The following is a 17472-nucleotide window of genomic DNA, read 5'->3' on the forward strand; positions in this document are numbered from 1 at the left end:
CTTATCCAGTTTTAGCTCAGAGGTAGCTGGCACCCGGGCAGCACGGTGGCACGGTGGTTAGCACTGTTGCCGCACAGCAAGAAGGTCCTGAGTTCAATTCCACCATCAGGCCGGGGTCTTTCTGTGTGGAGTTTGCATGTTCTCCCCGTGTTTGCGTGGGTTCTCTCCGGGTACTCCGGCTTCCTCCCACCGTCCAAAGACATGCAGCTTGTGGGGATAGGTTAATTGGATAATCCAAATTGCCACTAGGTGTGAATGTGCGAGTGAATGTGAGAGCGAATGGTTGTCTGTCCCTGTGTGTTGGCCCTGCGACAGACTGGCAACCTGTCCAGGGTGTACCCCGCCTTTCGCCCTATGACAGCTGGGATAGGCTCCAGCGCCCCCCGCGACCCTGGAAAGGATAAGCGGAAGCGAATGGATGGATGGATGGATGGTAGCTGGCACCCATCTCTGCAATGAAAACAAACAATAAAAAATAAATTCCTTGACCACCTGAAAGATTTTCTAAATAAGACTTTGTTACTGAAAATAAAAAAATAATCCTGTAAGATATTATCCAGCTGAATCACAGGGTTATAGTTATTAAAGGGTTATAGTTTTAAAGACATGTTTCCTGGTACAACAAATTTTCTGACATGATATGATCTCAGCTGAGGCTGAAGCAGTAAAAGAAGGTGTGGGGAGAAACGCCTGTGTACAAAAGACTTGCCACATCATTAGGTACACTTGTTCAACTGCACAGTAGTTCAGCTTTCCACTCAACCAGTCAAATGCGAGCAACTTAATTCATTTTGGCATGCAGAGTGCTGAGATGAATAGGAGGCAAAAACAACTCAAATAACCATTCATTACAACCAGGTATGCAGGTTGGCATCTCTGTATGCACAACATGTTGAACCATGAGAAGCAGATGGGCTACAGCAGCAAAAGAAGAACAGTAAACTGAGGCTGCAGGTCACACAGGCCCATCAAAACTGGACAGCAGAAGATTGAAAAAGCATTGCCTGGTCTGATGAATCTCAATTTCTGCTGTGATATTCAGACAGTAGGATCAGGAACAACACGAAAGCATGGATCCACCCTGCCTGATATCAATGGTTCAGGATGCTGGTGTGAGGAGCATTTTCTTGTCACACTTTTGGACCTTTAGTACCACACAGACACTGTGTGATGCTTTCATGTCAGGTTAGATCAAAATCTCTGAGGAGGAGGTGTTATTTAATCTGTGCCATAAATAATTTTCTTTGTCTCTATTGTAACTACTTAGCTTTATCTTAGTGGTTTCAGTGACTCTTTGTGCTCACATTTGCTCACATTTTGTTTCTATGTTCTGTGTTTCCATGTTTATGACTCTTATCATCTTGTAGGATGTTTTCTTTTCCTTCGTTAAACTTATTCTTTATCCTGAAATGTGTCACAGCACATCTCTGCTATTGGTTTATCAGCACTAATCTTTCCTTTTATGTCATATTGTGAGTCTGTGTTTGTTTTCTCCTTAGGAAATGTAAATATCGACCACATTTTGGAAAGAAGAAAAAAAGGAGAAAAAGGATGGAAAAAATGAAGAAAGAAAGAAACTTGATCTAGCAGACTGCGGCACCACCAGGTAGGCAGTGTGACGGCATAACCGCACAACATCTCTGGTACTAGAGTGTCTCCTGACCACTGCACAGAACAAAAACAAAAGACACCGAGTTTGTTATCAGCATCACAAACAGTCTATATGTGACCAATATAAGGAAATACCAAAACACTAAATATATGTGAGAATTTTTGTTATATAACCTAACACCATCATAACAAGTGCATATAGCTGCTGTAGTTGGCTTAACTGGTAAAATTATAAGTGAAATTTAACCAAGGGAAAAACGCTATCTCTTACTCATTTAAAGCACCAAGATTTAGCAGCCTATTTATCTTTTTATTTATTATCTTTTATTTCAGTTTCTCCTGGGTACTTGCAGCAAGTCACTTGATGCATTATGACAGGTTTGAATTACCTTTTAATATATTCACAGTTTGTGTACAATTAACAATTAGAACAGCTCCAAGGCTTTAAGTTGCCCACCACTGGATATGCATATTTACATTAAATGAGAAGCATATTACAGGGAACAGCTGATAAACACTCCCCAATCAGAAGAACACTAGATACTAGTGTATTATTGTCAACAGAAACTGGGTGAAGCCCAAAATGAAACTAACTAACCCAAGAATTAATAGCTAAAACTGAACTACAATGTGCATTGTAGTCATAGTTAAAGAGGTTTAGTGTGTGTTCTGTGTTTTAGTAGCTGCAATTCCAGCAGAACAAAAGAGACTTAGCAGCAGATTAGAATCAAGTGAAAAAACATTTATATATTTTCTGCCTCAAGTGAACACATTCCAGTGACAACACAATGAACTATTTACAGAGCTGCAATTTTATAGGTGTAGTCCATTTGTGATCTTAGTAGAGAATCTATATTACACCTAAAAATGCTGTAAATAAGACAATCAGTGAAATTCTGAGGTTAATTTGAAACTGAAACTTTGAACACAACCTGCTCCTAATCAGGTTATGTGATCAAAATCAGGTTAGTAAACACAAATTAAATAGACTCCAGAAGTATGAAGAATAAAGCTCAAATGTGAATGAAGACCGAGAACAAAAAAGAACAATGAAAACCAACAAAATTCATAAAAGAATAAAAGAAAAAGAAAATAATAAAAAATATGATCATGTTCAGTTAATCAAGAACAACAACATAAGCTACTTGAATATTTGTTAAACAGTTAGGTAAAAAGCAATTTGGGAAAATAATAGTGATAACAATAATAAGAATAAGAATAAGAATAAGAATAAGAATAAGAATTTTCCATTAACTAAATCTTAAATAGTCTGTCATTTCTTCAGTGTGACATCAGGTTTTTGCAAACAATAACTTACAACCACTAGTTTCAGTGTAACATTTATACTTGTGTTCCCTTCAGTGAAAATTAAACAAAAATATGCCACTAGTGGAAATATTATTTTTGCCTCAAAACAGATTACCATTTATACCATTTATACTAAAATCCAAGAAAAGAGGAACGGTCACATGAAAAAACTGATATTAAAAACAATACTGGGAAATATTAAACCGGGAAACAATATTTTTAAGAAATCAGTCTGGTCATTTAACAAACTGCATCACAGTGAAACAGGGTTTATGTCGCAAAATCACAATTAAATGGGATAGAGTAAAAAAAATAGCAAAAATCGTGTTTTCTTTTTCACAGCAAATGATTCTAAAGCTGCTTAAAATAATAAAAATATACTGGTATGTTTTTTTTTGTTGTTGTTTGTTTTGTTTTTGTTTTCTTGCCTCTTTCTTCTTGCTGATAACACACATACTGCATTCTCCAATTAAATCAAAATCAAGATAGTTACACTTATTAAAGAGCTCCGCATATGGCTTGTATGCTACTGATCTCTGTGGCCTGCTTATAATGTCTTCAAATAAAGATGATTCATTTATGCTGAATTATCACAAGTGGAGGCTTGTAAAATATATAATCTTTTAAAAAATATTTCAACTTAATCTGACTCCAAATTCTGGTGTGGCCTTTTCAGTTTTTTCCTTGCCTGCGCAAATAACCCAGTAGTTTTCTTTTGTTTTGTTTTTAATTTTCTTTCTGTGCTGCCACTGTTTTTTCTTTCTTTCTTTTCTTTTTTTTTTTTTCTTAATGGGATGCACCCACATGTCTCATTTGTTTCATCATATTCTGAACCTGCAGGTTCTATTTCTCCATCATCCATTTCATGATTTTTGTTGTATATTGAAGAACTTGTGTCATTATGTTTTTGTTCTTCTCTTTTGGTTCTTCTTTTCTGCTGCTCTGGCAAACTTGACTCATTCGGTTTAACTCCTCCAGGCTTGATAGCATTGTTTGCCTGCACTTTAGTTTCAGTCTTTCCTTCATTATTTTTGACATGTCTCTCAGAGCTGCCCTGTGAGGTTTTCTCTACAGTTTCTATTCCCGTGTTCTTCAGCTTTGTCCCAGAATGCTCTCCATCAGGGTTCTGCTTTTTTTCTACAGAAGTTATTTGAACGTTTCCTGACTTCTGTGAACCACGTCCTCCTTCTGTGATTTCCTTAATCTCAGTGCTGACCTTTGGTTGACAATTCTCTGCTTTTGTTTTTTCATTAGTACCAAAATCCTGGTTTTCTTTCTGTATTTCTATAGTTTCTGATCCTGCTGGTCTCTGAAGGGATTTCTCTCTTATCTGAATTTGTTCAGTATTTCCTTCATATTCTTCCTCCACATCAACATCTTTTTGTGTTTTAGCAGCACCAATTACCTTCTCTGCTGTGTTTTCCCCAAAATTACTGTGGTCACCTTTATTAGCTCCTTTTATTTCTGTCCTGTCCTCCTCCATATCACTGATTTCTCTCTCTACACAAGCATCATTATTTGAATGTGTAACACTGATATCCTGCATGTTCAATGTATCACTGTATCCATGTTCATGAATCTGATCATCTTTTATTATGTTTTCTTTTCTAACATCAACTGTTTCTTTATTTCGAAGTGTGTCACAGCACATCACTGCTGTTGGTTTATCAGCACTAATCTTTCCTTTTGCATCGTTTTGAAAATCTGTTTTTGTTTTCGCCTCCTCAGTGTGACTACAGTCGTAATAAATTTCAACTGTTTGTTTATCCTCCTGATGTTCATATATGTTCTCTCTAACAGCTGGAGGATCTGCATGGCTTTTTTTCTCTGACTGTTTATCTTCGGCTTTATCTGATTTACCATCCATTAATTTACTCATCTCATACTGTCTGTTTAGTTCATCACATACTGCTGATGTGTCACTGACATCAAGTTTAAAATCAGGATTAATTTCTGGCCTGTTCTTTTTAGCATCATCCACTTCTGTATGTTTTTGATCCAGGTCATCACTTCCAGTGGTTCCATTGTCCTTATTTAGTTCTTTGTCCGGAGGATCCACATTACAAGGGGTGTCAGGTGATCCCCCTGCTTCTTGTAAGCGAGCAGCCTTTGGATTATCCTCGGTGTCTTTCTCCTCCGCGTCTTCTCTCTTTCTCTTATTTTTCCCATCTTGACTCTGATCATATTCACTACTGATGGTGGGTGGTTCACTGATGGACACATCTGTGGACTCTTGAATACCAGTATCTAAGGCATGAAGCACAAAGCAAAAACAAAGTCATGCAGGCACCAAACAGCTGAAGAAACCACAATAAAATATCTGCTCTTACCTTTCTTTTTCCTGTAAAACAGAAGATATGCAGTCTGGAACCTAATGGACAAATATGATATATGTTACTGTCGCATGCAGTGATTTATTTGGCTAATATTTTAAAACAGATTTATTTTTTGCAGCAGTGTTTTCTGACTTATTAATATGTGTCTGTGTATGTTGATATTTTTCTAATAGCGTAAATATTTAAAGATACACCTGTTTACATTTTCTTCATTCATTTTATTATTTTCGCTTTTGCACAGGAGAGTTTTAGGGATAGAGTTGAAACAATACTTTAACATGTAGCACAGTATATTTGAGAAAAGTGTATTGAATGCATGTTTTGTTTGATACAAATGCGACTCTACGCTGGGGCAAGAGGGGGCGTTGCCCCCTGAAACAAACATCCTGCCCCCTTAAGTCAAACTTTTTGAAGTTGTTAAAGAAAATAATAGATAATAAATAGAATAATAGACAAACTGAATATGGATAAGAATTACTACAGTAGCTGAAATATCAGCTGGTTTCATGTCTCGTTTATTCTTTTCCTCTGTGCTCTGTTTAAGCGCATCCAATCTACAATCTACAATTTTTTTATTACTATGCATGTATTATGTATTGTCTATGTATTGTCTTTTTTAATATATATATAACTTGGCCTACCCTTTTTTAATTTTGTTAATATTGGGAATAGTGAGTAGTACTATTGTTGGGTTTAAACATATTTAATGTAGGACATCCAATTAAGGTAAATTTCATGTTTTTTTGTTGTTGTTAGAATCTCACGAGCAATATTTTATTTTATTCTTTCTTCTTTTGTTTTTAATGAGGTCAGGGGGTTTGCGTGCCTCAGTTACCCTAAAAGCTAGATTAGCTACATTTATGTCTGCCCACATATATATAGATTTCTAGAACGGCCATGGATGCGAACGTGAAAAGTTATGAAATAATTGGAAAATAATGTACAGTGAGGATACAAAGCACAAAAACTTACCTCTCAGTGGTATCCAGCTGGAATGGCTGATAGTCAGCCTGATGATGGAAAAAATAATAAAGTTTGACATGATGGATTTGTTTGGCCACTGTAAGTCATGAGTAATGTAAACTATTTTTTGTATCAACAATGAATGAGTGTTTAGTCCTACCTCTGTGACAATGGTATCATCAAATTGATACCATTTGTCTCCATGTTCCTCCTGGATCTTGATTGTTGCACTGTAATGTCCACCTCTCAGATCCCCAAAATGATCCACAAACGCATACAGTTCATATGTCTGACTCTGATTACCAAAGGAAAAACAGAAAGCATCAGAATGACTGAAGAAAACAAACAGGATTGTGATAAAATACTAAAAATACCTCTGGTATCTGCAGCCTGTAGGGAACCTTCACAGAACAGGTGATTTTGATGTATGACATGTAATTATAGTTGAACTCAAACCTCTTCAGCATCAGACACAAAACATCTGGATGATGCTTTATTACATCTGTCTGAATGAAAAACATTCAATTCAGTTCAGTTTTATTCATACAACACGAAATCACAATAACAGTCGCCTCAAGGAGTTTGTCTGTTCCCAATACATGTTAATATGCTTGAGTAATTGTATTTAATGAATCATAAAACAATCATAAACTTCTTTATACTCACCATAGTAGCATCAACTTTGTCATCACACTGCTCACAGTACATCTGATTTTCTCCACAGAAATCTGAAGGTTTAAAAAACTCTCCAATTCCTTCTTCCTGAAAAATAAATACACCCATGTTATTTAAAATCAGCTCAAACAATCATGTGATGACCAGTGAAGTGAAGAATGTTTCCACGAGGAGGAAGATTTAAACATGACCTACTAACTTTATTAATTCAGACTCAAAGGTTAAGATATATTGCTTAAGAGAAAAGTGAAAAAAATCCAAACCAGTAAACATATATACAACTTCTCATGTTAGCATTCATTTGGACTGTAGGAGCTGATTTAAATAATTTTTAGCTTAACCAGTTACCTGATATAAAATTGCCACACCAGCTTTTTTTTGTAGTTTTGCCTCCGTACACCACCACAGTGGATTGTAAATCAGTCAGTATGTGACTGAAGTGCAGACTTTCAGGTTTAATTCAATGATTTTTAAAAATAATTTTGTATGACCTGTATCAAAATTACAGCTTTTTTTTGGACACAGATCCCACTTTTTCAAATTAATTGGACAACTGACTGACAAGCAATTTTTTGGTGAGATCAGGACTATTTGCTTGTTCTTTAATGACAAAGTCAGCATATATACTATCTAAGATTGATTCAAAGTGTCGAATGTGTGCTTTATATCTTATTGCTTTAATTTTAATTTAATATAAATTGTGAAACCCAAAGATACGTTAGTGCAAGTCAGAGAGGCCATGATTAGTATAAAAAATCTTCAGGATTCCATTTTTTTCAGAGATCATTGCTATACATTTTCCTGCTACATAATCAGAGAAAGCACTGCACAGAATCCACTTAAGCAAAGCTAAATGCAGTGGATAGAATAAAACAGTCATCATTTACTGAGCGAAATATGAAAAGATTATATATCTTTTACTGGCAAAAGGATGTAAGGTCAAAACAATTTCTCACAGCTGCTACATCCTGAGAATAGAAACATGCAGAGAAGTTTGCAGCTTGTCAGATCCTTACCACACTGTAGTCTTCACTGCAGGAATCCACCAGTGAAAGAGGAAGATGCCAAAATGGTGCATCTCCATCAGTCTGTATATGACTTTTAGAACAGGTGGTCTTGTTTGCTAACTGACCGTGAAAGATCTGAAAATACAGATGCACAAAAATCTGTTCATTTTCTTTCAGTTATAATTAGATAGCATTTGTTCACAACAAAAGTTGACAAAGCATTTTATACTGTAAGACAAAGACCCCTGAATTAAAAAGTTATATATTGATCCAGTGTATAGATATATCAATGAAGACCTTACCTCTGATGCATCAGGACTGGTCATTCTTAAAATCCTCTCAAAGTACTCTGCAGCATCCTGCTGTTCATTCACTGTGATAAATGCATGTTATTATTATTTTTAAGTCATTTTGTAATTTCAACCTACAATTTTCCATTGTTATAATGATGAAACATTTGAATAAATAATAGTAATATGTTTAAAGTTATACAGTGCTCAGGAATTTACAGTGTTAAAAAAGTTTTGTTGTTCTGTACCGTTGTTGATGCCCATCTTCTTTGTTATTTTATATGTGTATGTTGTATCCTTATGTAAGTTATCAAATAAGACTTTCAGATGATGATCAAGGAAGTCAGTGTTAGGATTTTTTTCAGAGTACCTACACAGGAAGTAAACATGAGTGATTAACAAATGCATCCTAAACTTCATATATGATAAATACAGAATCACACTTAAAGCTGGACAACAAACTTTTTCACAGCCTCTCTGAAGTCTTTGGTCATGAACAGCACCTGCAGCACACTGTTCAAGTAACATGTGGATCCTTGTTTCATCAGACCATGGTACCTGTTAGCTGATGGGAAGAAAGAATGCACGCAAAGAAGCTATATATTTAAAACGTTAGTCTTGATCATAAAATACCATAGAAGAGAAACAATCCAAAACAGTCAAACCAATATATATATATAACTAAACACCCAGCACGCCCCTGTGGACGGTCAATCCTTCAAGCTCGGGTCCTCTACCAGAGGCCTGGGAGCTTGAGGGTCCTGCGCAGTATCTTAGCTGTTCCCAGGACTGCGCTCTTCTGGACAGAGATCTCCGATGTTATTCCCAGGATCTGCTGGAGCCACTCGCCTAGCTTGGGAGTCACCGCACCTAGTGCTCCGATTACCACGGGGACCACCGTTACCTTCACCCTCCACATCCTCTCGAGCTCTTCTCTGAGCCCTTGGTATTTCTCCAGCTTCTCGTGTTCCTTCTTCCTGATATTGCTGTCATTCGGAACCGCTACATCGATCACTACGGCCGTCTTCTTCTGTTTGTCTACCACCACTATGTCCGGTTGGTTAGCCACCACCATTTTGTCCGTCTGTATCTGGAAGTCCCACAGGATCTTAGCTCGGTCATTCTCCACCACCCTTGGGGGCATCTCCCATTTTGACCTCGGGACTTCCAGGTTATACTCGGCACAGATGTTCCTGTACACTATGCCGGCCACTTGGTTATGGCGTTCCATGTATGCCTTGCCTGCTAGCATCTTGCACCCTGCTGTTATGTGCTGGATTGTCTCTGGGGCATCTTTACACAGCCTGCACCTGGGGTCTTGCCTGGTGTGATAGACCCCAGCCTCTATGGATCTTGTGCTCAGAGCTTGTTCTTGTGCTGCCATGATTAGTGCCTCTGTGCTGTCTTTCAGTCCAGCTTTGTCCAGCCACTGGTAGGATTTCTGGATATCAGCCACCTCCTCTATCTGCCGGTGGTACATACCGTGCAGGGGCTTGTCCTTCCATGATGGTTCCTCGTCTCCCTCCTCTTTCTTGGGTTTCTGCTGCCTGAGGTATTCACTGAGCACTCGGTCAGTTGGGGCCATCTTCCCAATGTATTCTTGGATGTTCGTTGTCTCATCCTGGACTGTGGTGCTGACACTCACCAGTCCCCGGCCTCCTTCCTTCCGTTTAGCGTACAGCCTCAGGGTGCTGGACTTGGGGTGAAACCCTCCATGCATGGTGAGGAGCTTTCTTGTCTTTATGTCAGTGGCTTCTATCTCCTCCTTTGGCCAGCCTATTACCCCAGCAGGGTACCTGATCACGGGCAGGGCGTACGTGTTGATGGCCCGGATCTTGTTCTTACCATTCAGCTGACTCCTCAGGACTTGCCTGACCCTCTGCAGGTACTTGGTGGTTGCAGCTTTTCTAGCGGCCTCTTCATGGTTCCCATTTGCTTGCGGGATCCCCAGGTACTTGTAACTGTCCTCTATGTCTGCAATGTTGCCTTCTGGTAGTTCAATCCCCTCAGTTCTGACTACCTTCCCTCTCTTTGTTGCCATCCGGCTACACTTCTCCAGTCCGAACGACATTCCAATGTCATTGCTGTATAGCCTGGTAGTGTGGATCAGTGAATCGATGTCTCGTTCACTCTTGGCATACAGCTTGATGTCATCCATGTACAGGAGGTGGCTGACAACTGCTCCGTTCCGTAGTCGGTATCCGTAGCCAGTCTTGTTAATGATCTCACTGAGGGGGTTCAGGCCTATGCAGAACAGCAGTGGGGACAGAGCATCTCCTTGGTAGATCCCGCACTTGATGGTGACTTGTGCTATGGGCTTGGAGTTGGCCTCTAGTGTTGTACGCCACATCCCCATTGAGTTCCTGATGAAGGCTCTTAGGGTCCCATTCATCTTGTACAATTCTAGGCATTCCAGTATCCAGCTGTGGGGCATTGAGTCATAGGCCTTCTTGTAATCAATCCAGGCAGTGCACAGGTTGGTCAGTCTGGTCTTGCAGTCTCGGCTGATTGTTCTGTCTACCAGTAGCTGGTGTTTTGCGCCTCTGGTATTCTTGCCAATTCCTTTCTGTGTCCCGCTCATGTATTGACCCATGTGCCTGTTCATCTTAGCTGATATGATGCCTGACAGGAGCTTCCATGTAGTACTGAGGCAGGTTATTGGTCGGTAGTTGGAGGGGACCGGTCCCTTCTTGGGGTCCTTGGGGATCAGGACCGTCCGGCCTTCAGTTAGCCATTCCGGGTGTTTCTCGTTAACTAGCAGCTGGTTCATTTGTGCTGCCAGACGCTCGTGGAGTGCAGTCAGCTTCTTCAGCCAGTAGGCGTGAACCATGTCGGGCCCTGGTGCTGTCCAACTCTTCATACTGGAGACCCTTTCTTGGATATCTGCCACTGTGATGGTTACTGGACCCTGTTCAGGGAGGTCGCTGTGGTCTGCCCTCAGATCCTCTAGCCACTGAGCATTGCCGTTATGGGTTGCATCCTTCTCCCATATGCTCTTCCAGTATTGCTCCGTCTCCAGCCTTGGTGGTGCTGTTCTCTTATTGTTCCCTTGCCACTGAGAGTACACCTTTGCTGGTTCTGTGGAGAACAGCTGGTTTATTCTCCTGCCTTCTATCTCTCTGGTGTACCTCCTCAAGCGGCTGGCCAAGGCTGTGAGTCTTTGCTTGGCAGTTTCCAAGGCCTCAGGTATGGACAGCTTGCTGTATTTCTTAGGCACCTTATTTGTCGCACCTTGCTGCAACTCCGTTAGTTGGCTACTTTGATCTTGCCCTCTAGCCTCCTTCTCCATGGAGGGTACTGCCCCTTGTCGCTGTTCAACTTGTAGCCAAGCATCTCACTGATCACTGCTGCCGTATTGTAGATCAGCTTGTTAGTGTCGGTAATCGTGGTTGTAGGTATTGCCCGTAGTGCTGCATTAACATCATCTAGCAGACCTTCTGAGGGTACTTCACGTAATCTTGGTAACCGGCTACGGGGGATCCAGGTTTCAAGCTTGGCCATGATCCTATTTTTCAGGTCAGTTCCTCTCGTACTCAACGATCCTTCTCCTATCGCACTTGGGGCTATGTACCCAATCTCGGGTGGGGGTGATGATATCGCCCCCCTGACCTGGCGTCCTGACTCCTCCTTGCCGTAGCATTTGTGTTGTACCTCATCAATCTCTAGCTGTGAGAGCAGTCCCTTCTTTCGAATGTTGGAACACTGAGCTACTAGTTGTTTCGCCGTCATTGTGGATGTTGGGTATCGAAGGCATCGGTGGGCAAGAGACGAAAACAGGGCGTTGTTGGAATGCTACTACGCAAGTAACCCCGGCGGAAGGGGCTACATGAATAGGATGAGGGACCTATGGATTCTTCGATACCCAACATCCAAAAGAAGGGACTGCTCTCACAGCTAGAGATTGACGAGGTACAACACAAATGCTATGGCAAGGAGGAGTCAGGACGCCAGGTCAGGGGGGCGATATCATCACCCCCACCCGAGATTGGGTACATAGCCCCAAGTGCGATAGGAGAAGGATCGTTGAGTACGAGAGGAACTGACCTGAAAAATAGGATCATGGCCAAGCTTGAAACCTGGATCCCCCGTAGCCGGTTACCAAGATTACGTGAAGTACCCTCAGAAGGTCTGCTAGATGATGTTAATGCAGCACTACGGGCAATACCTACAACCACGATTACCGACACTAACAAGCTGATCTACAATACGGCAGCAGTGATCAGTGAGATGCTTGGCTACAAGTTGAACAGCGACAAGGGGCAGTACCCTCCATGGAGAAGGAGGCTAGAGGGCAAGATCAAAGTAGCACGGAGGGAGGTTAGCCAACTAACGGAGTTGCAGAAAGGTGCGACAAATAAGGTGCCTAAGAAATACAGCAAGCTGTCCATACCTGAGGCCTTGGAAACTGCCAAGCAAAGACTCACAGCCTTGGCCAGCCGCTTGAGGAGGTACACCAGAGAGATAGAAGGCAGGAGAATAAACCAGCTGTTCTCCACAGAACCAGCAAAGGTGTACTCTCAGTGGCAAGGGAACAATAAGAGAACAGCACCACCAAGGCTGGAGACGGAGCAATACTGGAAGAGCATATGGGAGAAGGATGCAACCCATAACGGCAATGCTCAGTGGCTAGAGGATCTGAGGGCAGACCACAGCGACCTCCCTGAACAGGGTCCAGTAACCATCACAGTGGCAGATATCCAAGAAAGGGTCTCCAGTATGAAGAGTTGGACAGCACCAGGGCCCGACATGGTTCACGCCTACTGGCTGAAGAAGCTGACTGCACTCCACGAGCGTCTGGCAGCACAAATGAACCAGCTGCTAGTTAACGAGAAACACCCGGAATGGCTAACTGAAGGCCGGACGGTCCTGATCCCCAAGGACCCCAAGAAGGGACCGGTCCCCTCCAACTACCGACCAATAACCTGCCTCAGTACTACATGGAAGCTCCTGTCAGGCATCATATCGGCTAAGATGAACAGGCACATGGGTCAATACATGAGCGGGACACAGAAAGGAATTGGCAAGAATACCAGAGGCGCAAAACACCAGCTACTGGTAGACAGAACAATCAGCCGAGACTGCAAGACCAGACTGACCAACCTGTGCACTGCCTGGATTGATTACAAGAAGGCCTATGACTCAATGCCCCACAGCTGGATACTGGAATGCCTAGAATTGTACAAGATGAATGGGACCCTAAGAGCCTTCATCAGGAACTCAATGGGGATGTGGCGTACAACACTAGAGGCCAACTCCAAGCCCATAGCACAAGTCACCATCAAGTGCGGGATCTACCAAGGAGATGCTCTGTCCCCACTGCTGTTCTGCATAGGCCTGAACCCCCTCAGTGAGATCATTAACAAGACTGGCTATGGATACCGACTACGGAACGGAGCAGTTGTCAGCCACCTCCTGTACATGGATGACATCAAGCTGTATGCCAAGAGTGAACGAGACATCGATTCACTGATCCACACTACCAGGCTATACAGCAATGACATTGGAATGTCGTTCGGACTGGAGAAGTGTAGCCGGATGGCAACAAAGAGAGGGAAGGTAGTCAGAACTGAGGGGATTGAACTACCAGAAGGCAACATTGCAGACATAGAGGACAGTTACAAGTACCTGGGGATCCCGCAAGCAAATGGGAACCATGAAGAGGCCGCTAGAAAAGCTGCAACCACCAAGTACCTGCAGAGGGTCAGGCAAGTCCTGAGGAGTCAGCTGAATGGTAAGAACAAGATCCGGGCCATCAACACGTACGCCCTGCCCGTGATCAGGTACCCTGCTGGGGTAATAGGCTGGCCAAAGGAGGAGATAGAAGCCACTGACATAAAGACAAGAAAGCTCCTCACCATGCATGGAGGGTTTCACCCCAAGTCCAGCACCCTGAGGCTGTACGCTAAGCGGAAGGAAGGGGGCCGGGGACTGGTGAGTGTCAGCACCACAGTCCAGGATGACACAACGAACATCCAAGAATACATTGGGAAGATGGCCCCAACTGACCGAGTGCTCAGTGAATACCTCAGGCAGCAGAAACCCAAGAAAGAGGAGGGAGACGAGGAACCATCATGGAAGGACAAGCCCCTGCACGGTATGTACCACCGGCAGATAGAGGAGGTGGCTGATATCCAGAAATCCTACCAGTGGCTGGACAAAGCTGGACTGAAAGACAGCACAGAGGCACTAATCATGGCAGCACAAGAACAAGCTCTGAGCACAAGATCCATAGAGGCTGGGGTCTATCACACCAGGCAAGACCCCAGGTGCAGGCTGTGTAAAGATGCCCCAGAGACAATCCAGCACATAACAGCAGGGTGCAAGATGCTAGCAGGCAAGGCATACATGGAACGCCATAACCAAGTGGCCGGCATAGTGTACAGGAACATCTGTGCCGAGTATAACCTGGAAGTCCCGAGGTCAAAATGGGAGATGCCCCCAAGGGTGGTGGAGAATGACCGAGCTAAGATCCTGTGGGACTTCCAGATACAGACGGACAAAATGGTGGTGGCTAACCAACCGGACATAGTGGTGGTAGACAAACAGAAGAAGACGGCCGTAGTGATCGATGTAGCGGTTCCGAATGACAGCAATATCAGGAAGAAGGAACACGAGAAGCTGGAGAAATACCAAGGGCTCAGAGAAGAGCTCGAGAGGATGTGGAGGGTGAAGGTAACGGTGGTCCCCGTGGTAATCGGAGCACTAGGTGCGGTGACTCCCAAGCTAGGCGAGTGGCTCCAGCAGATCCCGGGAACAACATCGGAGATCTCTGTCCAGAAGAGCGCAGTCCTGAGAACAGCTAAGATACTGCGCAGGACCCTCAAGCTCCCAGGCCTCTGGTAGAGGACCCGAGCTTGAAGGATTGACCGCCCACAGTGGCGAGTGGGGAATTTTTTTTTTTTTACATATACATATATTATGAGTTTAACTGGGTATTTATTTCCAATATTGATATTACTATAAAATAATTTCTTTGATGTGATCGGCTGATTGGGAAAGCACGTGCTGATTTATATTGTGTTCCAAAATTTACAGTGCAGGGATAAAGAGAGCTAATAAGTCCAAAGAACTGCCTGTAAACTTCCAAAATAAATTACGTTGACCTATAGATCAGGGCTATTTAGGCTTGGAGCATTGCCAGGAGTGTAGTGGCTTTAGTAAGTGCTAAACTAGAACAAGCAAAACTCTTTCTTTAGAGTCCAGTGTCTGTCCAAACTAAGTAATCAACCTAGTGCAGGAAATTGGTTAGAAAAAAGAATCTGAAAATAACTTCAGAAATTCTAAGAGAGATCTATAATTCAGCAGTTTTCTGTCTATTAAACATTTATGATGATAAGGATGTTGATGTAGGCTAAATGGAAAAAAGCCAGCACTCCAATTACATGAGTACTAAAAAGACAAAAAGGAAATCGAAATTTCTGTACGCTGGATAATTGTACAACTTCAACAATACGTCTGAGTAGGAAAACAAAAAAACCTCTAAATATTTTCTAAAATCGTTGAAATATTTGTTATAAACAATACCTCTGTTGTGTCCGCTCATTTTCCGTGCCGTCCTGCGATCACTTCACTTCTGCACTGCTAAAGAAACCTCACCTTAAAAAGAAATAAACCGCAATTAATAGCGGTAAGAAAACACTAAACAGCAACTAAACAACAACAACACGTACAAACCTTTAGAAACTATTTAGTTTACTCTCGACGCCAACAAGCAAACAAGCAAACTGCGACCGGCAGATTAAGTGAATTTAAAAGCCCCGGAATACTTTCTCTTTCTCTTCTAGTCGAGTTGCTGCAATGTTGCATTCATGCTGTGTTGGAAATCTCGAAATCATCAAAAGACAGCTATGACTGACAATTATATACAGTTATTTCCTTTTCAGAACCCGATTATTAAAAATGTGAATGAAGAACACGTTACATGTCCTGTCTTAAAAACACATGTGAATTAACCCAGGAGCTTTTAACATGGACTCCTTCTACACTTTAGTTCCGGCATTTATTTTTAGCTTAGGACCTGAAATTAGTGTAAGATCAATTGGGTTGAATTTGAAATTTAAATAAGACCGTGAACGCAGCACACGAAGTAATTAAACGAAGCAGGGCGTAAAGTTTCCTTTGGATTTCATTTTTATACAGTACACAGCTTATACTATGGTGTTAATGAGTCTGTGGTGGCCAGTGCGATCCTCTATGCTGTTGCATGCTGGGGGAGCAGGCTGAGGGTCGCAGATGCCAACAGACTTAATAAACTGATCCGTAAGGCCAGCAATGTTGTGGGGATGGAGCTGGACTCCCTCAAGGTGGTGTCGGAGAGGCGGATGCTGTCCAAGATAAAGACAATGTTGGATAACACCTCCCACCCACTCCATGACATGTTGGTCAGTCACAGGAGCTCGTTCAGTGAGAGACTGAGATTACCGAAAAGCACCACTGAACGACACAGGAAATCATTCCTGCCTGTGGCCATCTCCCTGTACAACGCATCCACTTAACACACTGTTTGCTGCTACAACTACACATGTTTCTTTTCCAAATATTTATTTATAAGTGACTTATGTATGTATGTATGTATGTATATGTATATATTGTACTATTCTTAGTTAGCGTATTGTCTGTCTTGTCTTAATGTTGGTTTAAAATGGAGCACTGTAACAAAAAATAATTTCCCCCAGGGATCAATAAAGTATTCTGATTCTGATTCTGATTAATATACCTCCATAAGAAAATATGTGTTGTGAAAAGTATCCATCTACATCATCTACGCCACTTCGAAATGCAGCAAGTGTTTTTATCCATGGAATAATTTTTATCACAGACTTTCAGTCTACACGTTCAAACCATCAATGTGTCTTTTAGACCCCATTCCTACAAAACTGCTCAAAGAATTCCTGCCATTAATTAATTCTTCGATCTTAAATATGATCAACCTATCTCTAATAATCGGCTATGTACCACAGGCCTTCGAGGTGGCTGTAGTTAAACTTTTACTCAAAAAGCCATCTCTAGACCCAGCAGTCTTAGCTAATTATAGGTCAATCTCCAACCTTCCTTTCATATCAAAAATCCTTGAAAGAGTAGTTGTCAAACAGCTAACAGATCATCTGCAGAGGAATGGCTTATTTGAAGAGTTTCAGTCAGGTTTCAGAGCTCATCACAGCACAGAAACAGCTTTAGTGAAGGTTACAAATGATCCTCTTATGGCCTCTGACAGTGGACTCATCTCTGTGCTTGTCCTGCTAGACCTTAGTGCAGCATTCGATACTGTTGACCATAATATCC

General features: G+C 41.9%; 1 protein-coding gene across 1 annotated transcript; it reads right to left on the reverse strand.

Moving 5' to 3' along the window:
• Positions 1-1646: 1646 nt before the first annotated feature.
• Positions 1647-15741, reverse strand: LOC308407835 (uncharacterized protein; the record flags this gene model as incomplete). Its single annotated transcript, XM_080899745.1, has 11 exons — positions 15715-15741; positions 8653-8755; positions 8439-8560; positions 8203-8273; positions 7910-8035; positions 6885-6980; positions 6379-6513; positions 6228-6265; positions 5250-5260; positions 4878-5166; positions 1647-1665 (listed from the first exon to the last, which is right to left on the reverse strand). Exons 1-11 carry the CDS (start codon positions 15731-15733, stop codon positions 1647-1649), a joined length of 1029 nt encoding a protein of 342 aa, XP_080755871.1. The 5' UTR covers positions 15734-15741.
• Between the last annotated feature and the right edge of the window lie 1731 nt (positions 15742-17472).

This window comes from Rhamphochromis sp. 'chilingali' (assembly GCF_963969265.1).
Source record: "Rhamphochromis sp. 'chilingali' genome assembly, chromosome: 1".
NCBI classification, from domain to species: Eukaryota; Metazoa; Chordata; class Actinopteri; order Cichliformes; family Cichlidae; genus Rhamphochromis; species Rhamphochromis sp. 'chilingali'.